Source organism: Onychostruthus taczanowskii, unplaced genomic scaffold, assembly GCF_017590055.1.
Source record: "Onychostruthus taczanowskii isolate IOZ18803 unplaced genomic scaffold, ASM1759005v1 scaffold32, whole genome shotgun sequence".
NCBI classification, from domain to species: domain Eukaryota; kingdom Metazoa; phylum Chordata; class Aves; order Passeriformes; family Passeridae; genus Onychostruthus; species Onychostruthus taczanowskii.
In genome coordinates, this window is record NW_024500572.1 from 6,903,215 (window position 1) to 6,929,204 (window position 25,990).

General features: G+C 40.7%; 2 protein-coding genes across 4 annotated transcripts in view; both read left to right on the forward strand.

The window, feature by feature from the left end:
• The first annotated feature begins 1,337 nt into the window (after positions 1-1,337).
• On the forward strand, positions 1,338-24,584 carry GOLGA3 (golgin A3). 2 transcript variants are annotated; one of them, XM_041410128.1, is made up of 23 exons: positions 1,338-1,747; positions 4,503-4,784; positions 5,649-5,761; positions 6,200-6,891; positions 8,091-8,202; positions 8,609-8,915; positions 9,516-9,718; positions 9,930-10,067; positions 10,962-11,123; positions 11,888-12,256; positions 12,588-12,665; positions 13,627-13,890; positions 14,387-14,481; positions 14,634-14,850; positions 15,437-15,580; positions 16,209-16,406; positions 16,901-17,017; positions 17,246-17,385; positions 18,862-18,994; positions 19,159-19,281; positions 19,571-19,735; positions 19,945-20,105; positions 20,566-24,584. In XM_041410128.1, the coding sequence occupies exons 1-23, from the start codon at positions 1,618-1,620 to the stop codon at positions 20,771-20,773; spliced, it is 4,551 nt and encodes a 1,516-aa protein (XP_041266062.1). In that variant the 5' UTR covers positions 1,338-1,617; the 3' UTR covers positions 20,774-24,584. The 2 variants fall into 2 exon arrangements, with proteins under 2 accessions (XP_041266062.1, XP_041266063.1); XM_041410129.1 differs by having other exon boundaries at positions 1,339-1,747; positions 4,503-4,661.
• Positions 24,585-25,314: 730 nt separating this feature from the next.
• ANKLE2 (ankyrin repeat and LEM domain containing 2) overlaps positions 25,315-25,990 on the forward strand; it is a 15,809-nt gene continuing 15,133 nt past the window's right edge. The window contains exon 1 of one of the 2 annotated variants that reach the window (XM_041410048.1): positions 25,315-25,439. Coding sequence is in view for 1 of the 2 variants with exons in the window: in XM_041410047.1 (XP_041265981.1) it covers positions 25,604-25,865 (262 nt within the window). In the remaining variant the exon portion in view is untranslated. Of the gene's footprint in view, positions 25,440-25,523; positions 25,866-25,990 lie in introns of those variants that run through there. The other variant, XM_041410047.1, reaches the window with a different exon arrangement.

Consider the following 25,990-nt stretch of genomic DNA (forward strand, 5'->3'; position numbering starts at 1 on the left):
CTTCTGCTGGTGCCCAGGGAGGTGCCCGGCCCAGAGACCCCGCGGCCGTGTCTGCCGGTGCCTCCCGGTCTGTGACCGGGACCAGTTGTCGTCGTGGCCGTTCGTGTTTTAAGCAAAATCGGTGACTTTCGTGCAGCTCTTTCCGTATGGGTTTGTTGCTGTGTTCCTGTGGCGTGCCTACGTTTATGTGTGTGTGTCTGCTGGTGCGCAGCACAGGGATACAAAAGGACTCGGAGGCCAGAATACTCTTCCGTTTAATGTTGGGAATGGGTTGTACAGGAGAAAGCCATTCTTCATCACCTGGATCATTTAAATGCGTTTTATGACAAGGACAGCAAACCACCTCGTGTTGGCTGGATTTTGACAAGGTGTAAGGAGCCAAAATCTTGCTTGCCTTTTGTCTGTGATTCCTCTTGGTAACCTGGCACATAGCATCTATTTGCTGTACAGTGGCAGTTCTAGGAGTTTTATTGAAAGCTTTATTATACTGAAAATCTTTAAAAATTAGTAAGAAATCACAGTGAATTTTTTTTTTTTTTTTTTTTTGTTTGGTGGAGGTTTCCCGTTTGGAAAGGTATTTGAGGTTTCTGGCTCCTTCACAGCTCACCTTTGTAAGGGTCACATACATAACTGTGTTTTCCTGTGTGTCCTGAGCTGTTTGCTGCTTCAGTAACATTTTGGAGGTGATGGTGGTGTTGCAGGGTGACCAGGGCAATGTGGCACAGTAGCAGTTACACAAGTGCTCCCTGGAGATACGGAAGGAGTGTTGTTCAAAATGTTTGTGTTCATGTAAAAATGCAATCAAAATATTCCTGATGGAAATCTTTTTCTTGGCTGGTCACAGGAGAAGGCAGTGTTTAGCTGCAGTCAAGGCTATGTTCTGACTGCCAGCTTGTGCTGTAATGAGTAGTTCAGAGTCTGTACAGTGATTCATACTTGTTATTCTGCAGACAAGTAAACAGTAATGATGTAATTTAATTTTTAAAAAGTTAAATTTTAATTCCATACTTCATTTTAACAAAATATATTGAAACTTATTCCTTTAAATTAAATATATGGTATATTTGCGTATATATACTGTAATTTACAGAGGAGAATACTACTGTGTTACTGGCTTTGTTCTTAAAGCAGAGGCCAAAGAGATCTTTCCATTAAAAGAGACAATGATTCTAAATCAGCTGTCTTGCTAAATATCTGTTGCATCCTTCTGCAGTGTATCAGTGCTACTAAAATAGTGAGCATAAACAGATCACTTTTTATCTCTAGATCTGGATACTTGGTTGTATTTCATTTTCTCTGTTGTTACCGCATGTCCTGGTTCTGTCTGTGGGCACCACTTTATTTTTAACTCATATTTTCAGAGCTCTAGTAAATGTTTGTAAATTCACTACATTTTGTTTCTAGAGGATGCAGCTCCTTGGTGATTATGACTTTGGCTGCGAGCTGTTTCCATGATGTGGAGTTAGCAGCTGCCTGCTGCACACCAGCAGATCTACAGTGCTCTTGTGTGACACCTTGATGCTGTTCTTGCTGATGGAGAGAAACAGGACTTGGTAGTTCACTTGGTGGCAAATCGTTGAGAAGAAGAACTTTCCAGGGATCTGGATCATTTTTACCATGGACTCCTCATCTGTCCAGCAGGATGTTCACTTGGAGAGCAGAAGCAGTAATGGGGCTCCCAGCAGCTCTGAAGAACTTTTGGATTGTAAAGCCAAGTCACAGCTAGTTACTACAGATGAAATTAACAGTAAGTTATTTAATGTGCACCAAATAACTTCCTAGTCTTACCCAGGTTTTTATCTAATCATCTGTGTTCAAGTGAAGTTTTTCCTTGGGGTCAGGAATTTTTTGTACAGCGGTTTTAAGCAAGTTTGGTGAAGTCTATAGCTCTGTGTGCATGTAAAACTGGGGTTCTTTTTGCTGTAGAACTTGTTCTTTTGAAAGCAAAACAAAACTATTAACTTAAATACTATCAGCTGTCAGGTGAGTATTAATTGCTCAGGGTGTCAGTCTGTCTTCAGATAACGTTTCCAAGAGTGTACATCTGAAACTCTCTAGAACAATCAGTTCTGAAATGACTGTTCCAGAGTAAGCTTGTGACTGGAGTACTTTATTCTGGCAGAAAAAAATCTTCCTAATTAATTAAATTACTTAGGCAAAACCCAAAATGTCTGGCTTTGCTTCCCTTTATGAAAGAGAGATGCTGGCATGTACTCTCCAATTTATCTCAAAGTAACTTTTATACACAGACAAGCTCTATAATAAAATAATCATGCAGCTGTTTATGAGAAACTATTTAGAGTCTACTATCTGAGTAGATTATGGAATCAAACTTGAGTTGGAAGGGAGCTGTGCAGGTTATCTAGTCCAACCTGCTGCTCTGAGCACACCTGGTTCTGGAGCAAGATCAGGTTGCTCTGGCCCTCGTCCTATTGAATTCTGAGTGTCTGTAGAGGGAAGTTCATCAGCCTCCCTGCCCATTCCAGCATTTAACTGCTTTCATTGTGAAAGTATTTTCCTGCGCTGAAATGAAATCTCCATGATTTCCTGGCAGGAGGCTGAGGATATGTTGGTGTATAAGGATGTGGGGGTGGCTGGGTGGAGAGATGTTTACATTGTGGCTGCGTAGATACACAAAATCACAGTGGTTCCTTGTGTAAAAGGAGGTGACGTGAGGTTGGGGCCTTCTGGTGCCACAGGTGTGTCACCTTGTCACAGGCAATAGAGAGGAGCCCTGACACTTTATTTGCTTTTTTTATTCTGCCTGTTGTCAGAGTGGCAGAGTGTGATGATTCATTCATCTTTTCTGAAGTTGGAGATCACGTGTTCCTGTCATCTGTGTTGGACAATCAAATTGTGTCTTTCTACTGTTTTTATCCTAATTGCATCTCCTTGCCCATTGTTCTAAAAAGACTGCAGCTGTATTGGCACTACTGCCTTTAAATTACTTTAGTTCAAGGAGTGTTTAGATTGTGAGTGTCTCCTGGCCTCAGGAAGTTGCCAGGAAACCATTCCTCCAGAATTTTGCTCCAGCATCCCTTTGGTATGTGCATACCACTCAACTGCTGAGAAGAAAAAATGTGAATAGAGTGTAAACCTGATGCAGTTTCTGAGATGGGCAGAAACAATATTTCTGAATGGATGAGCTGTCTTCTTATTTTTGGCTTCTTGTGGCTGTTCATAGCATTGACACCTTATTTCAAATGCATTTTTGCCAATATTCTAGTTTTAAAATGTTAGTCATTAAAAAGCAGTCTTTCCCTCTGTTCTTTACATCCTTGTTGAACTCACCCCTTCTATCATGTCTGCAACTGTTTTTGTGAGAGCATGATGATCTAAATCAGAAGTGATTAAGGCTAAATAGCATGAAATGTTGTCTGTATGACAAATAAGATACTCAAAAGTATTCTATTCAAATCTTAGAGCTGATGGGTTTTGGCAGCCTAAGTCTGAAAGCTTTATTACCCAAATTCAGTTTCCTCATTCAGTTTCCTCCATGCTGGTTCACACTGAGCTGGCTTGAGGGAAAATGCACTGCAGAGGTGGAAACTTGATTTTTGCACTTACAAATACTTTGTGATCATAAATGTTAAATATTTTCCACCGTCTTTAGGAAAAAGAAAAATAAATCTTGCATATTATTCCAGTGAGTTGCAGTTACTTCAGTGATAACATGGTGTGGGAATGAACAGAAAGGCGGTGGCTGTTTCAGTGCTCTGCTCACTTGAGATATATAATAATTAATTTAAAGTTAGATACATGGATTTTTGCAACAGCAGGTTCATAAATGTTAGTAGTCCCCAGCCAAGTGAAATAGAAATGAGAAATCCAGACTCTAAACCTGTGAAGTGTTTATCTGGTTTTGAATATGCATTTGTCCTGCTGGAAAAGAAAAATACTAGTAAGTGGGATAAAATTGGTATTGAAGTGGTTCTTGAATTGCATTTTAATAGGTAGGTTTATTATTTTGATACATATGAGCTTTGCTACTGTGCTTTTGATGAATATATCCTATTTGAAAAAATGTAAGCTCTCTTTAAAATTGAGAAACTGCTTGGGCCAGGCTGGAAATCAGGATGGTGGATGCTTTCTCCCCAGTGCCCAGCTGCACATCAAAAAGCTGAATCATTCAGCACAGGCCTGCAGCTGCTGAGGCTTCCTTGTAGTAGACTGCCCCTCAGAGTTCCTTACACTCAGTGTTTCATGCTTCTAAACCTAACAAGATTTAAAAACCCCTGTGAAGTTTTGAAGAGATGTTTTTTGATGACTTTTGAGGTCCTGCTTGAGGGCAACATAGTAAAGCAAATGAAAAGTACTTGTTCTGGTCTTGTAAAGCAAAGAATCAAAAATCCTCTGTGAAATGTCTCGTGCCAGTTGCTGTCAGCAGCAGTTTCTATATTCATACAATGTAAGGGCAGCAGTGCTGGCATTGTATGTGGGTGGAGCTGTGAAGATGAATTAAGTGGCTTGAAGTTGTAGCTCAGTAAAATTTTCTTTTGCAGCTACCAGTAATAACATCAACGAAGTGCCAAATGAAGAGGGAAGTCTGGAGATAAACAGCAAAGTGGATGCCTGCCAGAATGGGCCAGAGTCGCCCTGCCTTGACTCTCCTGGATCTTTTGATCCTACCAGCAGTGAGCAGGGTGAAGAGTCATCCCCAGGTGTGACTGGTTTCCATGACAGCCTAAGGAAGTCTCAGGGAACTAGTGCTGAGGGCATAGCTCTTAGAAAAGAAGCTTTGCAGTCTCTCAAACTAAGTCTTCCCATGCAAGAAACTGAATTGTGTAAGCATCTGTTTATGGTGGTGCCCCTGCTTTCTCTTGCTGCATAAAGCTTTTTACTCTGAGCCTGGCTCTGGACTTCTGTAACATCATTTAAGCTTGAACTAAACTTCATTTTTGCAGTAAACTTTTACTTAGAACTGCACTTCATTTTCTTTCAGTAAACTACCCTCTGCTACAGCTAAGGCACATGCCTTACCATTTAAAACTGGCTCTTCACTGGAGGGGAATTCACGCTTTCTGGGGCTGAAGCTATTCTAATCTTCTTGATTATTAGGAGTAACAGGTGACATTAAAAAAAAAGGACAGCAGAATCAGGTGATTTAAAGCTAAGAAAAAAAGGAAAGGAGAGAAGAGCAATGAAGGAAGGGAGAAGGGAAAACCTTTGTATTAAGGTGTTTAAAAGCCTTACTGCAGGAAAGGTTTAATGTGAGTTAAGGTTTTATGTGAGTTAATAAAAGGTAAGAAAATATATCTAGGGAACAATTTTCCACTACTTGTAGGGAATGAGTGGACTGTGTAGGTCTTGCTAAGTTTTATCATTTTAGTCCTGTCAGAAATGCAGGACAGGTGAGATTAAATGACAGCAATATTTTTTTTTCTTGCTGTATAATCTCTTGTCATGGATCTGTGGAGGAACTATTAACATTTGCAAACTGAGCAGTGGAAGTCCACAGGCTTTATCAGTGCTTACACAAGGATATATTTGAGGAGGGTCATTTGAGGTGCATGTCAGTGGGCTTTCCTTTTGTTCCTTGCTTAAGCATGAAGCATGTTGCTGATGGTAGAAGGGGCTTTTACCTTTTACATCCCTTTTACCTGATGTAGGAGTTTTCTCCTGACTGTGAAGATGCCTTTCTCTTACAGGCTCAGTAGAGTCTTCATTGCCACTGGAAAATGAAGAACAAATCAGACTTCAGGCAAGAAGGCGTCTGGAAGAACAGCTCAAGCAATACCGAGTGAAGAGACACCAAGAAAGAGTGAGTACTTCTAGATTGTGTTTTGTTGAGAAGCTTGAAAACTTTACCATTTCTGTTTCCTGAATTAAAACATTCAGTAGTTTTCTCAAATGAGAGAAAGCATTTTTGTCTTCTGGACTGGCAAAATTTGGTTCTGTTACCTCATCAGTAGTGTACATTTTGTGCTATGTAAAATAGGGGAGGAAAAAACAGACACCAAACATAAAGTAACCTAAATGTTAAATTCTGCCTATATTTTTCAGTTACCTTTTGGAGTCTCATATGAACATTTTCAGTATCTATGTACTGAAGGGTTGGGTGCTGATATTATTTACCTTGTTTGTGAAAGGACATATGTTTAATATCAGTGTAAAAGTGTAGAGCTTTATATCTTAAGTTACAGCAAAATAAGTCTTTGATGCTATTTCAGAGTTAACATTCTGGAATTTATTGTTTTAGTCAAGTCAGTCTACATCCAAAACCCGTCCCTCCAGCACCCTGGATCCTGAGCTGATGTTAAATCCAGAAATTCTACCAAGAGCCAGCACTGTAGCAATGACAAAAGAATACTCCTTTTTGCGGACCAGCGTCCCCAGGGGGCCAAAGCTGGGTAGCCTGGGACTTCCAGCATCCTCAAAAGAAAGAAGAAGCTCAAAATCTAAGGCCAGCAAGATCCGGTCCTTGGCTGACTACAGAACTGAAGATTCAGATGCTCGAAATGCTACTGGGAATTCTGTGCCTACTGACTTACCTGGGGGGGCTCTGTTGCAAAGCAGAAGTGGCCCAACATCAGTTGTGTCTGAGATCAGTCTGCCCTCTGATGTGGATGATCGAGTAGAGAATTCCTCCTTGGCAGGAGACAGCATTTCAGAGATTGATGGCAGTGAAGTGGGAATGAGGCTGGATGGAAATGAGAGTGACAGCTCTGCCTACAGCAGTGTGTCAGGGAAAGGGCTGTATAGCAGTTTGCAGAATGCAGAAGGCAAACAGGACACTCCATATACAATAAATGGCCAGAAGATAGATCCTGAAGCAATGGGGCAATTTCCTTCCATCAGTGAGGTGCTGCAGGCTGCGGCAGTGGAGCATCAGGCCCAAGAGCAAGAAGTTAATGGAGAGGTACGGAGCAGGAGAGACAGTATTTCTAGCAGGTAAGAATATTTATTGTTAGTTAATGATATTTTCTTGGAATAGGCAGCCTGTTACTTTTCTCTCCTACTAGCTTTAGATCCAGTTAGCTTACCCTGTTATTGAGTCTGTTAGTAGCTTAAAAATTCTAAAAGAATCTGAGAGGTTGCTTCACTTGAGTACCTATTTACTAAGTATAACTTTAGAGAATTATATTTTTGCCACTGGCTGTGTTAAATGTACTGCAAGCAGTTGTTTCTGTCTGTATGGAAGGACTTCATTCACTGAATTACTCATGAGCCTTTGTCTATAAAGTCTGGAAGTATGGACTTGACTGTCTCAATGATATATAGTATTGTCTTTTTCCTAATCTATGCATGTACCTTTCAGACCTTACATAGTTGAGAAATGCCAAGAGTCTTGTCCTAGATATCTTATCCTCTTCAGCCCTTTGAGAATGAGATTTAGTTTCCCAAGCTTCTGTGTATGTGACAGGTATTAAACTGATTCAGAAAGCAAGTGCATAATGGGTGAAGCCCTTAACAATGTGTGCTTTTTATCAGTTGTCTGCAGTTGCATATTTTATATGTCCTACTTTTTAAATTGCTTCCCCCTGCTTTATTGGAATAAAGTGTCATGCCAAATATGTTGAGGTGTACAGTCAGTTGTTGATGATTATTCTGGCTTAGATTTATTTCTTATGGTAATGAGAAAAGATATTTTTCTTCAGATGCCTTGGCTGTACAGCAAGAAATGAGCATAAGGAATCGCTTGTGCCAAATTCCTGTTATCCTTCTTTTGTGGCAGCTGATGGCATTTCTCAGGCACATTAAAGCACATTAAAGTTATGAGAATAATTGTGAAGTTTTTGTGATCCCATCATGTCCAGTTGTTTGCTTAAAATGGGATCTGTATATACAGAATATGATGAAGTCAATGATTGCAGTTCTGAAAAATAACAAATATATGGTGCTACACTAGATTCTAGTTGCTGCCAGTACAGGAAACTAAAGTATAAAACCTTAGCATGAATATAATTTCTTTCTCTTTTTAACAGAGGTTGTTACACTGTGTTCTGGATCTGTCATAAACCAGAAAAAATGTCCTACAGTCTAAGCCACAGGGATTCTGAGTAGCTCTTAATTTCAGAGTCACTCTTGTTCAATTAGACAAGTGCTGTGTTCTAACCCTGTAACTGTGCTTGTGCTGTCTCTGTCTCCAGTGTTTCTATGGAAAGCTCTATCGCAGGAACTCATGATGAGATGCTGCAGGTTATGAAGGAGAAGATGAGACTTGAAGGGCAACTAGAAGCACTCTCACTAGAAGCTAATCAGGTAGAAAATTAATCTGGAATTTTGCATTCAGCAAATCAAAATGAGATTTTAATTAATTTTCAAGAACCTCTTGCTCATTAATTGTGGAATTGTGTTTTGTAAAAAACATTGTTGAATGAGGTGCTTTACAAGAATGCCATGGTGGGCTGACCCTGGCTGGATGCCAGGTGTCCACCAAAGCTGCTCAGTCCCTCTCCTCCTCAGCTGGCCTGGGAAGAGAAGAAATAACAATGAAAGGCTCATGGGTTGAAATAAGGACAGAGATGGGGAATCTCAGCTCCAGAGCATGGGACACCTCCTTTGTTCTTTGCCTTATCAAAGCCACTTTGCTGGGCATCTTTTTCAGTCACCCACTAATATATTTTCTCATGAGACTCCTGCATTTTGATTTTCTGGACACATTCAGGCTCTCAAAGAGAAGACTGAGCTACAAGCCCAACTTGCAGCTTTGAACATGAAGCTTCAGGCACAGATGGAGCACAGCCAAAACAGCCAGCAGAAGCAGGAATCCCTGAGCTCAGAAGTGGCCACATTAAAGCAGTCTTGCTGGGATCTGGAACGAGCAATGGCTGACCTGCAAAATGCCTTGGAAGCAAAGAATGCCAGTTTGGCTTCTTCAAACAATGATTTGCAGTTAGCAGAGGAGCAGTACCAGAGACTCCTGCAGAAGGTTGAAGATATGCAAAAAAATGTTCTCACCAGAGACAGTACAGGTGGGATGATGAAAATGTCAGTCTTTAAAATTTTTTGTTCTGTAAATCATTTCATTTCAACTTGATTCTGAAGTCCAAGAAGAAGAAGAAATTTAAGCTTGTGTTTATTCGATATCCTACTAATAAAATGGTCTCAATTTTAAGATGTTTGGTTTTGATTTTGTGTCACAGAAGTGTCACAGTTTGCAAGCTGCCACTGCCAGCCTGGAGAGGGAGGCATAAATATTTAGTCCAGACAGTGGCCTAGTTGTTTTTTTGGAAAATTGTACAAATGCTGATTTGTAATGATGACTCTACGTGCCAGGACACCTACTTCCTGATGTTTAGTTATTTCATATTTTCTGTCTCTAAGGAGCTGTGAATGCTTACAGAAGTGATTCACTTAGTTTAATTTTATTCTGCTTATGACCTGGTACTTTGGATTCTAGCACTTTGGCAGGAAAAGCCAAGCTTTCTATAATTAGGCATATGTGCTTTTGTTCAACAATTAAGGAAAAATAGATAAAATTACAAATACAGCAATAATCCTTGAAAAAAAGTGTGCATAAAAATAGCACAGTGGGATGTGTTAGTCCAAGTTCTTTTTTCTTGTTTTTCTAGTTCATGACCTGAGACAGCAGTTGGCTTCCTTGCAGACCCAGCTTCAGAAGGTGCAGCTGGAACGGACCACACTGACCAACAAGCTGAAGGCATCTGAAACAGAAATCACATCTCTCCAAAATGTGAGGCAGTGGTACCAGCAGCAGCTGGTCCTGGCACAGGAGGCCCGTGTCAGGCTGCAGAGTGAGATGGCCAATATACAGGTATTGTGATTTATTGCATATGGGAGAACTGAGAACCTCTTCTTTGTCAGTTTTGTCCACAGGACAAACTAGTGGCCTTCTACAATGGCCTGACTGCACCAGTGCCATGAAAGTAGTAGCTGAAATAAGGCACACACAGTTTCAACATGTTTTTTCCTGAAACTCTTACATTCTGTTGGTATTATCTCTCATTTTTTTTACCTTCCTTTAGGCTGGGCAAATGACTCAAGCAGGGATGTTGGAACATCTCAAACTAGAGAATGTGGCCCTGTCTCAGCAGCTGACTGAAACCCAGCACAGGTCCATTAAAGAAAAGGAACGTATTGCAGCACAACTACAAAATATTGAGGTATGGTTGTAGAGGGTTTTCATGAGTTGTGTTCTGTCTAGGTTGTGTATTTATGTTTTGCAAAATCAAGATTATTCTGGCAAAGTAATATAGAATACAAATATAATATTTCAGAGCAAATAAATATGTGTGGCATTATGAACAATTAGAGGGAACAAGAACATATATGCATTTTCAGTTCTGGTATTTGTTTTTAATTGAACTTTGAAGGCAAATGTAAATGTTGTCCTTTGCCCATCTGTGAACTTGTTCAAGAGGAAACTTAATTGGTAGTTAGTCTAAATCAGTAATGTGCTTTTTAAGTGCGTGAAATTGTTCAGTAATCAGGTTTGTCCTTCCTTCCCTCCAGTAAGAAAAGTTGGGTAAAATCTGAAGTGTAGTACAGTGATTTCTAAAGCTCTTAAAACCTTAAAATCCCCTGATTTTCAGTGACATTCCTGCTTCTGAGTCTCAAAGGAGAGTAAAGCAGCAGGTTAGTGGAAGCACCCATCTGCAGTGTTACTGATAGCTTGTATAAATGACAGGACTGTTTCCTGAGTAGCTACAGCATCCAGGGAGTCCCTTTTGGTTTAGAATTTTCCCAGACAGCTTAATTTTAATAAAGATTCTTCATGTCCTGCTCATCAACTGAGAAAGGACAAGGTATTATTTAATAGGAATTCAGATTGTCACAAGTATGCAAGACGTTCACTCCATTCTAAGGTGTTTTAAGTATAGGAATGAGTAATTTCAGTAAAGGCATACAGGTGTGTAAGGCAGAATCATCAGAATTATTTTTGTGTTTTTCCTCTACAAATTTTCTTGATAATTTACTTTTCTCTTTTCCTAGTTTTTTCCCCACTCCTTCCCCTCCATTGACACTGTGGAAGTTGATTCCATGCTTTTTCTATGCAGGCTGACATGTTAGATCAAGAAGCTGCCTTCATGCAGATCCAGGAGGCTAAAACCATGGTGGAAGAAGACTTGCAGAGAAAACTAGAGGAGTTTGAGGATGAGAAAGAACAGCTTCAGAAAATGGCTGATTCTGCAGCAACATTGGAGCAAGAATTGGAACAGGTAGACTGTTCTTAATCAGCTTCCCAGGAATTCCAAGGGAAATAGTGATTTGGCAGAGAAAGCAATAGTAAATAGATACTGACCTCTAAATTTCTTTTTGAAACCTGAAAGATTGCTGCAAAAATGAAGTGCATACTAAAGTTATTCTGTTCCAGGTGAAAAGGCCTTTTTTCCAACTGTGTCAGTAATATTTTTTTAAAATTTCATAACTACTGTCATGCCAGATTCTGGGGTTTTTTTTGTGAATTGAATGTGTGATTATTGTAAGCATAGACAAAAATCACGGATCCATGTTCCAGGTTGTTAGGCAGTCAGGATATCATTATATACATTTACACTTAGAGAGCTCTGCTTTAACCTTGTAACCTTATGCAGGCAGTGTGTCAAGGGCTGCAGTGACATGAAGTGTGTGATAGCTATATTCCATGTAATGATACAGTATTATTAGCTATGCTGAATTTACCTGAATTTGCTGTGGATACATTTTTGAAGTGAAACTTTTGAATACAATTAATATTATGAATATTTTACGTTTGTCATTCTAGTCATTGCTTAGCCTGTAAGATAACAGATGCTGCTCAAGGCAGTCAATACAATTAACAGAGCAAATACAAGTGGCCTAGGAAAGTCAAAAACATTTTCACCTTCTGCTGTTTTCTCCTACAGGCTGAAATAATAATTATAATCCTTGCTTTTTATTAGAGTGCTTTTGCAAAGATAACCTTTGTTTTTTATTAATTTAATTTTAAAATATTTCCTGTCAGGTCAAGTTGACTTTGCATCAGCGAGATCTGCAGCTTGAATCCTTGCAGCAAGAACACCTCGACCTGATGAAGCAATTGACTCTAACCCAGGAGACACTGCACACCAAAGAGCAGTCCCTGGATGACCTGCAAACACAGTATGATGAACTGAAGGCCAGGCTAGAAGAGCTCCAGAGTGATGCTGCTTCTAAAGATGACACGATCCAGTATCTGCAGAACGAGAAGATTGTGTTGGAGGTGGCTCTGCAGGCAGCAAAAGCAAGTAAAGAGCAACTTGATGAAGGGGCAGCACGCCTTGGAGAAGATACAGAAGTAACATCACAAATCTTGGAGCAGCTGAAGCAAGAAATGGCAGTCAAGTCAAGCCAGGTAATGATCTTTCTGAAATCTTACCAGTTTTAAAAGACAGTAATAGTACAGGTCACAATTTGGGTGGTAATTTTGTAGTGTGCTCTTTTCTGTGGCACTGTGGGCGAAACATCTTTCTTATGCAGTAATTTGGTTTCCAGTGTGGTGACCTGGTGAGTGTATTTCTGTATAAAATGTTGTGTTATCTAACCACTGAGATGCTTAGTCAGAAACAGGATCCTTGTTAGATTAGGTAATTGTTACAAATCAGACAGATAAGCTCACCGAAGAAATCAGGTGTAATATGACATTTGGCACATAAAGCAATGTTTGCTATTTCCCCCTGTGGCAGGTGGAAAATCTGCAACAAGAAAATGCCAGCCTCAAAAAACAGCTTCAAAAAGTGAAGGAACAGTTCCTGAAGGAGAAGGTAAGTAAAGCCAAAGAAATTTCAGACACATAAACCCAAGGAATACACTTTTTTTTTTTTTTTTTGAAGGTATGTACTTCTGGGGAGGTTTTGAGGATATATATATCTATTTTTTGTATCGCAGAACTTTGTGACATTAAAATACAGAAAATGTGTAACTTTCAGTTGAATTTCTCTCTGTAATTAATGTGAGAGCTGATCCACCAACAAATGTATGCTTTGATAGAGCTTTGGCCTTTGCCAAGTGATCCACCATAGAAAATCTCTCTTTGAATTGTTGATTAGGTTTGCTTTTGCAAAAGTACTCATGTAAATCTTCAAGTGTTGTCATTTCCTTGCAGCTTTGAAAAATAATAGTTGCTTCAGTAATTAGATGGTAAATAAGTGCCTTACTGCAAATTCTATTCTGAATTTACACAGTTTTGAAACAGTAATTTGAAATTTATATGTCATTAGTGTTGCACATATGTGTCTTATTTATAAGGTGGCACCATTAGTTTGCTGCTTGATTATTACCTAATGTGAAAGTTAGTTTTATGTTGTTATGTTTAAGTTTGGGGAGGCTTTTTAAACTGTCAGTCATAGTTAAGCCCTCTTCTCATGGCAAAAATTACTAATTTTGTGCATAGGATGGTTAATTTTTTACAATTAGTTTGGTTTTTAAAAGTGGCACATAATGCAGTTTCCATAAAGAATGTGAAGAAGAGTAGCCCTTACTGCAGAGAACACTGAGGTGTTTCATTTAATGAACTGCTAATATGAACTGTTATTTGATATCCCAGCTTGCATAAAAGTCTTTGAACCACAATAAATATCTTACAGAAGTTGGTGCTGGTTTGTATGACACCCCCACCTCCCCAAACTAAAAGAATATCAGTAAATACTTTCTAGTAAATTAGTCAAAAATTTGCAAAGCTGAAACTGAGGTGACATTGTCCTCTTGAAACTCTTGTGTGCCAAGGTCATGGTGGAAGCGTATCGAAGAGATGCGAGCTCCAAGGACCAGCTCATCAGCGAGCTGAAAGCTACAAAGAAGCGCCTGGACTCGGAGCTGAAGGAGATGAAACGAGAGCTGCTGAAAATCCAAGTTGAGAAACAGTCACTCGAATCTGAGCATTCAAAACTACAGAAAGAAGTATCTCGAGTTCACCAGCAGATGGTGGAACTAGAAAATCACCTCCAGTCAGTGCAGAAAGAACGAGATGATATGGAAACACGCCTACAGGTATGGAAGGTGTAAGGCTTTGGAGAGTGTTACATCCAGGATACACTGCTGTTTCTGTTAACTTTGTAGAGAAACAGAATGACCACCTCCAAGTTAATGTTCTTGGTAATGTATTTAAAATAGTCTAGACATTTCAACGTATACCTACCAAAATTCTGTAAATGCATGACTGCTTACTAACATCTCGTGTAAGTAAGTGGGGAGAAGCACTGCAGGAATGGTAGAAGACTGATGTGGAAGCAGTTTCCTTGGTCCTATAGTGAACTCCATCTGAGAACAAGATCCAAACACTCTTCATATGTGTTAACAGTGGTGGCCTCAAAGGAAAGAGTTAGAGAAAATAAAAGGGAAAGAGGATATGGAGGACTGGAGAGCAGTTTATATTTAGAGATGGAAGTAATTTTGAAATTTCATTATTTTTCTTTTATAATCAAACCTACACAGCAAACATGCTTTTGTTCTTACACTCATGGGTCTTCTTTTCCTTCCTGTTAAGTCTTTGCAGTTCGATAAGGAGCAAATGGAATCTCTTGCTGAGGCAAATCAGGCATTAAAACAACAAGTAGAACAAATGCAAGAAGAAGCAAAAAAGTGAGTGTTCTAGCACAGACAAAAGAATATGGTTTTCATATTTGGCTTTCAGATGTTGGGTTTTGTTGGGTCATGTGAAAAATTAATCTTGTAGTACTATCTGTCAAGCAGCTTTTGTTTTTACCTGGTGTTTTCTTTTCCTTTCATGCCAGGGCCATTACAGAGCAGAAACAGAAAATGAAGCGTCTCGGGTCAGACCTGACGAGCGCTCAGAAAGAGATGAAAGCAAAACACAAAGCCTATGAGAATGCAGTCAGCATTCTCAGTCGGAGGCTGCAGGAATCTCTTACTGCAAAGGAATCTGCTGAGGCAGAGCTGAGCAAACTAAAAGCACAAATTACTGATGGTGGGAATGACCAGATTGCTCAGGTATGCAGGTGTCCTTTGACATTGTACAAAGAGCTATAAGTCTTGAAATACTATTTCACCCTGAAGTGATGAAAATATTTGGAAAATAAAGCTAGATAAGAACATGCTGTCAGGGTTCTGAGCACTGAGAATTTCCTTAACTAAATTGGAGAGAAGTGATTTGGGAAGCTGGATTTATTGATTAAAATTTTATTGTTGGCTGGGTTTTTTGGTGGAATTGTTTAATCTTTTGTTTTTAAGGATTAGTTTCTGAAGGTTTACCAAGATTCTAGCTCTTACTGCTTTTTTCTCATTGACAGCTAAAAGTTTTTTCAAGGTAGCTATAGCTTATTTATATATGTTAGGCCTGTAATAAGAAAATTAATTTACTAAGGCAAGCTCCAATTTCTTGAACCAATGGAGCAAGATATCAAATACACTAACAGCAGTAGCTGGATGCAAAGGTGGAAAACTCAGAGCAAGACCTTTAAATTAAACACTAGCACCTTGTTTCATATTTGCTAGAGAAGCAGGCTTTTTAACCACAGCAGAAGTGACTCATGAAGATGGGTGATGCACTAACCACGTGTGACCCCTTTGTCTTTAGGAGAAAATTCAAGCTCTGAAGACAGAACTGCGAGCTGTGAGCAGCAGTAAATTGATGCTGGAAAAAGAGTTGCAAGAAGTGATTTCACTGACCAGCCAGGAGCTTGAAGAATACAGAGAGAAAGTGCTGGAACTTGAGGATGAGGTGATTGCTTGAATTTGCTTGGTAGATGGGCATACAACAGTAAAAAGTGCCTGAAAGACAGGGAAAAATTTTAGTACCAATATTTTATTCCAATGGTGGAGAAAATCAGAATCATGGATAGGAAACATCATGTCAGTGGTACTTGAAAATTTTGTTGCCTTGTGGTTCTTTGTGGTTTCATGAGTCATTGTCATATAGGGAAAGAGGATGAGAGAGAAGAGTGGTTCCTGTATTAGATACCAGATGTGTGTGGTCATGAGACAGTGAGGATACATGAACCATTAGCTTTTGGCACTACTGGGAGTCAAGGATCCCCAGTGATGCTGAGGGCCAGGTAATGGTGTTCAGCTCTAAGTAGCACAAAAAAAAATGTATATCAACTGCTCTGGATCTGCACCTGAACAGTATTCCTGGATTCTTCTTTCTAGCAAGCATTTTAGTCTTCCAACAGGAAAAAATACCAAAGTGAACTTATTTTTTAATGTTCACCTAAAAAAGAAAAAAATAAAAAAGAAATCCCACTCTGGAAAAACAAGACATTTGCTGAGTTTAGCTCACAATTTTTTATGATAGTAGCATGAAATTTTTGGTTATCTTTGTTTGATTTGTGTTTTTCTTTGACTTACAGCTTCAGGAGTCTAGAGGCTTCAGGAAGAAGATAAAACGTTTAGAAGAAATGAATAAGAAGTTGGCCCTTGAACTGGAACATGAACGTGGAAAACTTACAGGTCTCAGCCAGTCCAACGCTGCTTTGCGGGAACACAACAATATCCTCGAAACAGCATTAGCAAAAAGAGAGGCAGACTTGGTACAACTGAATCTACAGGTATTTGACTTTTTGATGCAATAACTTCAGAAGGGAGTTGGCTCATGTGATACAAAGCTGGTGCATTTTCTTCAGCTCTGGGTCCCCCGTGTGTTGTGTAACTGCGTCAGTATGGGGATTGAACAAGAGATCAGAAATGGGACTTGGCACTGAACAGAGTTTTCTTTAGAAAAAAATTAATAAAATTGCACTACAATATTTGCAATAGTGAAAGTGTAGGTAGTTGGAACATATCAAATCCATATGTTACATGTGTTACATTTGGATTCATTGAGATAAATAATTATTATTCCAATAGTAATACATTTGTGTGGACATAGGCAATGGGCTACCATTTAACCATAGCTACTTGTAAGGCTGAAGGTACTGTGTGGAAAGGGTGGTCAGTGAACACAGAGTTGTTCTGCAATCCCTGCATTGGCTTGTTGTTTATATTTCCTCTATTTCCAGTGAGCCCACACAAAATGTGCATTTGCTTTTGTGATGTGTTACAGGTTCAGGCGGTCCTAAAGCGGAAAGAGGAAGAGGATCAGCAAATGCAACAACTTATTCAAGCTTTACAGGCTTCCCTAGAGAAGGAAAAGTTAAAAGTTAAAGACCTTCAGAAGCAGGTAATGGCTCGTCTTTTATTTACTTACAAAGTGATTTAAAGGTATTAAAAAAGTATCTTGAAATGAAATCTCTTTTGTAACATACTGCTTCCTGCAGGGGGTCTGTCAGGATAGCCAATGGCTGAAAGATCAGTTGATGTCTTCTCTGTTGTGTCCTGTGTTAATCTCCTTTTATGATTCACCTGCAGAGAAAAAATAAAGCAAAACTGCATCTTTTTGTCCTGTTAGGAAGCAGCAGCCAAAGCAGATGCAGCCCATAACCGGCGACACCACCGGGCAGCGATGCTGGAGCTCAGTGAGATCAAGAAGGAGCTCCACACCAAGGAGCTGCTGGTCCAGGCCCTGCAGGCTGAGGTGGACAAGCTGCAGTAAGTCTCAAATGTCTCAAAAAGAACAGTAATTAAAACAAATCCTCTGAAAAAGCCATACATCAGTGAATTTTCGGGAGAATTAGTGAATTTTGCCCCTTTGGGATGGAGTATGTTGAATGTTCCTCAGCAGAACCTGGCCATGGATGCTTGTTTGGACTCTCAGCAAATACCTGCATTTTTCTCTCTCTATAATTCAGTTAGACCTGAGGTACACTGGTTTTAGGCTTCACTGTCTGCTTTTTCTTTCACTTTGACCACACGCTGTCTCCGTCTCTCTGGGTGCCTCCCAGTGAACCCCGGCCAGCCCCGGGCCGGCAAACAGCGGGGGGGCAGCCCCGAAGTGACCGACAGCGGGGGGACACTCTCTGGTGCCCCGAGGGTACTGAGGGCAGCTAGGCTAGTCACCTTTGCAGCAGAAGAGACGCTAGAGACATCGGTGGAGGGTAAAGGCCGACTCTGAACAGGGGGCCAGTCCAAGGTTTATTCGGAGCTCCCCAGGGAGCCCCTCTCCTCAGGGTGCGCCGTGCTCAGAACAAGACAAAGGAGTCTCGAGGTTAGATTTAAAGGGGGGGAGCTGAACCGAGGGTAGATACATTTGCTGACCAATAAAGCCCCTCCAGGGATACAGCCTTAGGGGATGGACATTTGGGATAGCGTATAACATCATCCTTGGGGGGCTGACCCCTGGCTTCGGGCTAATCACTCGACAGCTTTGACCGAAAGATCTAGATAGAAGGGATGGGATGCTGAGTGACTGACAGAGAGCCAGGGCGGGGATTTGGGGGATGATCTCAACACAGGAGAATGGTTACATAGGTAGAGGAAGGGGGCACAAAAACGGGTACATCATCTGGGGAGAATAACGGGGTACAAAACCCAACTATTACAAAGTATTACAAAGTATAAGAACGCGCTGCAACAACACGCTTCTACTATTTCACATGGCTAGTAAGGATTAACACTTGATATATACTGTGATTCTTCTCTTTTACATCCCTGAGAACTACTCATAGAGAATTAATTTGATTATTGGCTGTGTTCCACAATGTATTAAAATTGTTTGCTTGTATATAAAATTTTAAATTAAATTAAAAGAAATCATCAGACCTACATGAAAATGGATATAATCTTAACCCTATTCCTCCAAAAACAAAGCAAAATTGCAGACAGGGTTTTGGGTTGTTTTTTTTTTTCCCTGCATAATCTGTTGTTTGTAATTGGACTATTACCGGTGCTAAAGAATTTCATAGATTTTTTTTTTCAATATTTAATATTTATACATATCTTTCATAAAACCTTCTTGTGATTTAACTCTTGTTCTGTGAATGTGTTGGCAAAGCCCTCAGTCAAAGCTGTGATTAACCAGGTTCCGTGCACAGTCGTGTCATTTATAGTTAGCTGGCTAACCCAGTGAAGTTCTTGTTTTAAAGACCAGATTGAGTAACTGCTGTGTCTGTTAATCTTGTTGTTCAGGATAGAGAATGAAAAACATTCCCAGGAGGTATCTCAGTTCCAGCAAGAGCTGGCAGAAGCCAGATCTCAGCTTCAAGTTCTGCAGAAAAACCTGGACGACAAACTTAGTGAACAGCCTCTAGTAAGCCAAGAGGTAAAAAGTGAACACTTACTGTGTTTATCTGTATTTCTATTGCATTGTATGACTTTGTCTTCTTAAGAAGGTTTTTTCATGAGACATAAGAATATATTTCTGATTTTGTGGTTGATTGCACCTATAGATAATTCCAATTATATTTTTCCCCCCACCCCCGGTAGGTGGAAGACCTGAAGTGGGAAGTAGAACGAAAAGAAAGAGAAATTGAAACACTTAAGCAGCAGCTGGACATGACTGAACAGCGCAGCCACAAAGAGTTAGAAGGGATACAAGTTGTCTTGCAGGTATTAATCAAGCCAATTCTGATGGATGGAAATTTTGATTGCTGTAGGGAGACAATTAAAACTATATTTTTATTTTTTAAAAGCATACTTACACTTTTTTCTGAATTTTTATTTTGACTGTGCTGTTACCTTTGTAGTTCTTCAACCTCTATGCCATTAAAATAGGCTACTGACTTTATTTTAACCTAACCTCTGGTTTTCTCTGGAAACTGAAAAGATTATAAAAACATTAGTTGGCTGGAGTTTTTATGCTGTTTCTCTACATCACATTGATTCTCTTCCCATTTAGAACATCAAGACTGAGTTAGAGATGGTGAGGGAAGACCTGTCAGCAACTCAGAAGGATAAGTTTATGCTGCAAGCTAAAGTGACTGAACTGAAGAACAGCATGAAGTCACTGCTGCAGCAAAACCAGCAGCTGAAGTTGGACCTGAAGCATGGCAAGATGAAGAAGGTATTTAAATAGGAAGAACACTTTTTGTAAAGCACAGGAAAGTTCTCTGCTAATGCTCTTAAATAACCTAACATGAATGTGTCTGTGATTATTCCTGCTCCTTAGTGCAGATGTGCACCAGCAGTGTGATGTGAGACTCTTTCTAGGTGGCAAAAATTATATTGATGAAATAAAATTGTGTTTCTAACTCCTTTTTTTCCTTTAACCAGAGGAAAGAACTGAAAGGCGAGAATAACTCTTCCAATCCAGTGACTCCAGTCAAGATTCCTGATTGTCCAGTGCCTGCTGCCTTGCTGGAGGAACTGCTGAAACCAACAGCTGTGAGCAAGGAGCCTCTGAAGAATCTGAACAGCTGTCTCCGGCAGCTAAAGTATGGCCTGTTGTTTTGAACCATACTAAGGAATCTTAAAAATGTTTTCAGGAAACCAGCTGCCACCATGAGGAAAAAAGGATTTGTAGAAATAATTCTTTTTTGGGAGTATATTTAGGACAGTTGGATGTTCTGTCATTGTAGGTGCTTGTTTATATGGTCATTGCCATAGTGAAAGAAGACTTTACAATAAGTTAAACAAAATGTCCATCCTGAGTTGTGCACAGCAGAAAAAGTCAAAAGCAGCTATTAATATTTTTTAATTAAGGACATTGTATTTGTTTTGCTCTTAAGACAGTTCCTAAGCTTCTTGTAGATTTCTCTCTCTTGCATACAGCTATATCTTAGGTAGTCTTGGAGTAGGTATCAAGAAGCAGAAAAGTAATTTTTTGGTCTTGCATTTAGCAGTCAGTTTTCTGCTTGCTAATTTTGGCTTTTTCTGTTCTCAATACTTTCAAAGGCAAGAAATGGACAGCCTTCAGCGCCAGATGGAGGAACACACCATTACAGTACATGAATCAATGTCTTCATGGACTCAGATTGAGGGCAAGTTAATGGACCTTACTTCTACAAGTCCTACAAGTGCATCAGACCAGCAGGAGACTCCTACTGCAGATGAAAAGAAAGAGAATTGCAGTGTTAGTGACAAGGAAGCTTTGACACTATAACCTCCTTATCAGTTGTCTTTCTTCCTATTGCTTTAAGTATATAAACAAATCTTTATAAAAATTATTTATTTCATTTTTTAAATGGTGTTCAGAGTTGTGCTTTTGGCTGTAGAAGCAAAGAGCACTGATTTGAGAAACTGATGGAATAGTAAATGCAGAATGTGCTATTCTAGGGGTTTGTTTGAAACAATTCTGTCATGTTGGGTACTGCCAAGTGGTGAATCTGGCTCATTTGAGGGTTTAGTAAGAGATTGAGATGAAGATTTAAAATGAGGTCAAGAGGAGCATCTGGTTTCAAGTATGTAATTGTTCAATCTGGGTGAGTTGGTTAAGGAATTACTGTTAACTATGTAACATCTAGGTTTTCTTGTTTGGTTGTTTTTTGTTTTTTTTTTTTTTAATTTGTGGGAGCAGGATATATTTTTTCCCTCATCTTGGATTGTAGCCAAACTACAGAGAAAAATAAGTTCTTCTCATGTTCAGCCATTAGCAGTGGTTGAGAACTGGATATGCTGAGTATTCTCTTGTCCCTCCTATAATCTCTTATTCTTGAAATTCAGATTATAGATATCTGCATTTGAAGGAAAATAAGTTACTGTAAGCCATTTCCGGTTTTGAAGATGACCTCTGACCTACAGCAGAAGAAACAAGACTGTAAAGACAGGCAACACAGAGCAGTTGGTATCTTTGGCAGATTGCCTGGCACATTTGCTGATGTTTTTCTTTGCAGTCACAGGCCAGTAGTGAGCTTTGCTTCACTGCACAAATACTTTGCACCTTTTTATTTCGAGTTTTGAAGTAGACACCCATTTAAACGTATGTGTGTAAAATATATATATATACATAAGAAAAAATCATACTTTTCTGACTTTGAAAATCTGGTTTAATATGCTTAGATACTGTAAGTTAAAGGCTACAATGAGGGGTTTTGTTACTGTCATTGTTTTAATGTTATGTTTAAGTTTGCTCTTCTTTGACATACTGTACAAATGGCTTAGGGAAATGAGCCCCTAAAGCCAGAGCTTTTAGAAATGTAATTATTTTTACTTTAAAAGACATAATTATAATGCCTATAAAATTATTATTTTTAATAGCTTTATCTTCTCCCACACACTCCCTCTACTTTTTGCACCCTCTATTCCAAGGTGTCCACCATGAATGGAAGTGTTGGTTCTGTGGCAGACCCTCTGCAGAGCACCTTGACTAAGTTATTTTTAAAGCAGCTGCAGCTTCCTTTAGTTTCCTTCATCTTTGGTCCCGTTGCTCCAGGTGGCTCACAGTGCAGTGACAAGCCAGCCCTCTTCTCACTCTAAAATTCAGTGTTAGGGTATTTGGAAGATCTAGTGCTTACTCATATACTAGAATGTTTTGGTCCTTAAAACATAAAACAAGTCAATTATATCCACTGTAGTTTGGTGTTCACCAAAAAAAAAAAAAATCTATTAAGTACAAGTGGATTCAAAAGGCTGGAAAAAAAAATTGTAGTTCATGTATTTTTCCAAAGAGGCTGTCACTGGTTTTGGGTTTGGTTGTTGCAGAAGAGGGGGAAGGATATTGCATTGTATTTTTACTGAATGATTTCATGCCCTGCAGCTACTGGATTTTAACTTAGATTTTAGTGGGATCAAAGTCAGGTGATGCTGACAGTCAAGGTTTTGCAACTGGTGAGGGAAGAAATGCATTGATGTGGCATTAGATGCCCATCAGATGGATTTACCAAACAATTCAAATTCAAAAGCTTTACAAACTAGCTTAAGACATGTCTGCACACTGCTGCAGTCTGCTTTGTAGAGTAAATGGTACTGATTATCTCGCTGTTGTCATGTTCTTGAAGTTGCCTGTATATTAAGCTCAAAGAAGAAAAAAACCAAACCACAGTATTGTTAAAGGAAAAAAATAAACTGTAATGAATAATATATTCAGTACAAGAAAACTACCAAAAGTCCAGGATTTAAAATACTACTTGTGCAGCGTTAATGTTGCTGTTCACTTTATTAAATACATTGCCTACAGTTCAGAATCCACTATGTTCTAATCTGTTAGTTCAGCAGTGGTTGTATGGATAAAGGTTTTATCTGGTATCAAAGAAGCCAGAATTTTTAGAAACTTTCCTAGTTGTTCTGAATGTCAGCTCTCCTTTTTGTGTCCATTCTGCATCCTGCTGCAGTTTCTCACTAGCTCCTGAAGACATCTGAGCTTGCACAATCAAGTAGCCTTAGATGTGTGTTTCCCTTTCCAGGATGAGGGAGCTGTTGTGGATTATATTCCTGCATTGGCACAACTGCTGCTGGCAGTACCTGGACACTGGGTATTGTCCTGTGATATTCACCGTGTGCTTTTTCTGCAAACACCATGTCATTTACTTAAATGAAGGACAGTGAGACTTTAGAGGGTCTGAATCTGGTGAGGTACTAAGTGAAGTTACAGAAGTCACTGGGAGGTCTTCTAGAAGGAGCATGCAGTGTGTGATAAAGGCAAGGCCTTTTCTTTGGAGCTCATCAGCTATGTTTTTAATGACCCAGAGAAATAGTTGCTGCTTTATTAAAAAGCCTCACCCTGAGGCTGAGCAAGCTCAGTCTACAAAGCTTCAGGTCTCTGCTATCTAGGCAATAAAATAACTTAGCTGTAGGAATGAAAATTGTCTCCCCTCTGCCTGTCACAGCACTGCCAAATAATCAGGAAAACCTGAAGAATAATATCTTAAAATTTTATTTTACTTTTTCAAGCGCTGCAATAGAATGTATTTTCTGTGTTTCTTCAGTGGTTGCTACATACTAAACCAAATCTAGTTAATGAAGGAGAAATGTCACTGCAATGTGAGAATGTTCCCCAGTGCTGAAAGCTGGTAAATGGTGCAGCATTATTTTTTTCACATGCTGTTGAGTTTTTGAGGGCTCTTGAATAACTGTGCATTCAAAAAAATATCAACAAAGACCAGCAAACCCTACAATAGAATAAAATGTTACTGAGTCTCTGGCATTGCTGAATATTGCATAATGCTCCATTCTGTTGTCTTCCAGGTTTCTTGGAAATATTTGTGCACTGTATTGGGATCAGCTGAGCCCCCTATCCACTCGTGCAGTGGGAGGATCTGATCCCATAGTGTTTATTCAGGCAATATCCTAGAAAAAATCGATGGGATTTTCACATGTGTAAACTAATATCCAGGATGAATGTTCTACTGTTCATATTGTCAAGGATTATATATTCCTCCTTAGGGGACAGAACTGCAGTGGCTACTTTAGTGTTAGCTGTGACAACATCAAAGGTGTGCTGGGGACAGGTGGTATTACCAATATAAATTTACCTTAAAGATGACAAATTCACTCCTGGTGATGCAGAAGCTTGTGATTTACATTTATTAACTTTGCAGGGAAAGTGGGAATAGTTGCATGTGATCAGAGCCTTTAAGTATTTTCCTGTGAAAGCAATTGCTGTCCAGAGGAATTACTAATGCTCATCAGCTGTCATCTGATCACTGCCTCCTGCTAATGAGCACTGCTCGGGTATTGGGCAGCCTCATTTCCAATACAGGTGCACAGATCTCTCGGGGAGGGAAAGGTGTTCTGGATATTGTAAATGAAATGGTTCTGTTTCATGTATGACATTCAGTAATGTCTGCTTAGGCTGTATTTGTAAAGATAAAAGTTAATAATTCCATGTTCTTGAAGAATGGATAACCCAGGGGCTGGAGGAGTTTCACTATGTACAATTAATGTTTATGATCATACAAAGCATGTTGATTATAAAAATTATGTGCATAGGGATTCCTTTAAAAGTTTTGTGCAATAAACTATTTTTGCTAAAGGGCCCCATGTTGTTTCTGCTTCGAAAGAGTTACCACTTTCTCTTCGGTTTTGGACAGTAATTTTTGTGTTGGGATCCTGAATATGCTGTGTATCCACGTTTAAGGAAAAAAAAAATCTTATTTTGAAAGACAGTATTATTGTGTATTGATTTTTCACACATCTAAACTTCATTGTGCTTGTATTTCCGTTATATTTTCTTTTTCTCAGTTAGCTGAACTCATCAGGGAAGAAACACAATTCCTTGGCCTGAATTTGTCAGCCTGTGGAATTTGAGTATACAAAACAGAACAATGCAGAAACGTCATCTTCATTCTAATTTAGCCAATTAAAATGACGAGGAGAGAAATTCCTGTACCTTGCTTGCAATACTAAACAGTGTGAGTTAAAGTGATACCATTTTCTTTAAGGACAGCACCTTAAACCACCAAGTGACTGCACACAGTACAGGTGCCTGTAGCCCTGAGGTGGGAATGCTGCACTTGCTGGGAAGGCTGGTTCATATCTGTGCAGGGAATTGTTTTCTTCTCATGCACTAGAGGCCTCCTGCTCCTGGTTTTCCATCTCTCATGGCTCACACGAGACTGCTGCAGCATTTTAAGGTTAATACCCGGACGGAACCTTTCTTCAGCGGCCCCTGAAGTGCCGGTGCGTTCCCGGTCCCCAGGGCTGCTGCAGTTCAAAGCTTGCCCGCCTGTGCCGGCCTTGGGCAGCGCCCTCCCCGCCTGCCCGCCCGGTAGCTGCGGCTGCTGCGCGGAGCTCCGCCGCGTGTTCCGCCGGAGCAGCGGCGCCGCGCTCCCCTCGGCCTCCCCCGGCCCTTCCCCGCCCGGGAGCGGCGGCCGAGCGGAGCCGCGGTCACGGTGAGGCCCAGGGAAGCGGCGGAGCGCCGTCAGCGCCGGGCGGAGCCGCCGCCGCGTCTGTTGGGGGGCGGGCGCGGGGCGGAGGAGGTGGAAGCCGCGAGGCCGCGGAGGTACCGTCCCTGAGGGCGTGCGGGCACAGCCGGCGTGCGGCGGGCGGGCCGGGCATGGAGCGGTGGGTCGGGGCCGCCGGGGGCTGGGATTCGCTGTGGGGAGCCGGCTGGGGCCGATGGCCGTGCTGGGAGCTCCTGGCCGCCTGCGCCGTCATCGGCGCCGTGGGCTGGCTGCTGCGGCTGCGGGACAGGAGGCCGGGCGGCCGCCGGGCGGCGGCCGCCATCTCCTCCCCGACCCCCGTCGCGTCCCCGGCTCCCCACTCGGCCCCGGCGCCGCTCGCCGCAGGGAGCCAGCGCTGCAGCGGGAGCCGCCCAGGTGAGAGACTCGGGGGAGGCCGGGGAATGGTGCTGCCCCTCGCCCCGCGGGAGGGCCGGGAGCGGGGAGCGGGCACCGCCCGGGGAGGCCGCGCGGCCCTGCCCGCCTCCCTGCGCGGCCCCAGC

What these genes read in the sequence shown, in the direction of transcription:
- GOLGA3 (XM_041410128.1), top strand. Translation starts at nt 1,618, where the DNA reads ATGGACTCCTCATCTGTCCAGCAGGATGTTCACTTGGAGAGCAGAAGC. An exon ending in TGAAGAGACACCAAGAAAGA is followed by an intron (nt 5,762 to 6,199) that starts GTGAGTACTTCT and finishes TTATTGTTTTAG; the next exon opens with TCAAGTCAGTCTACATCCAA. An exon ending in TCTCACCAGAGACAGTACAG is followed by an intron (nt 8,916 to 9,515) that starts GTGGGATGATGA and finishes TTGTTTTTCTAG; the next exon opens with TTCATGACCTGAGACAGCAG.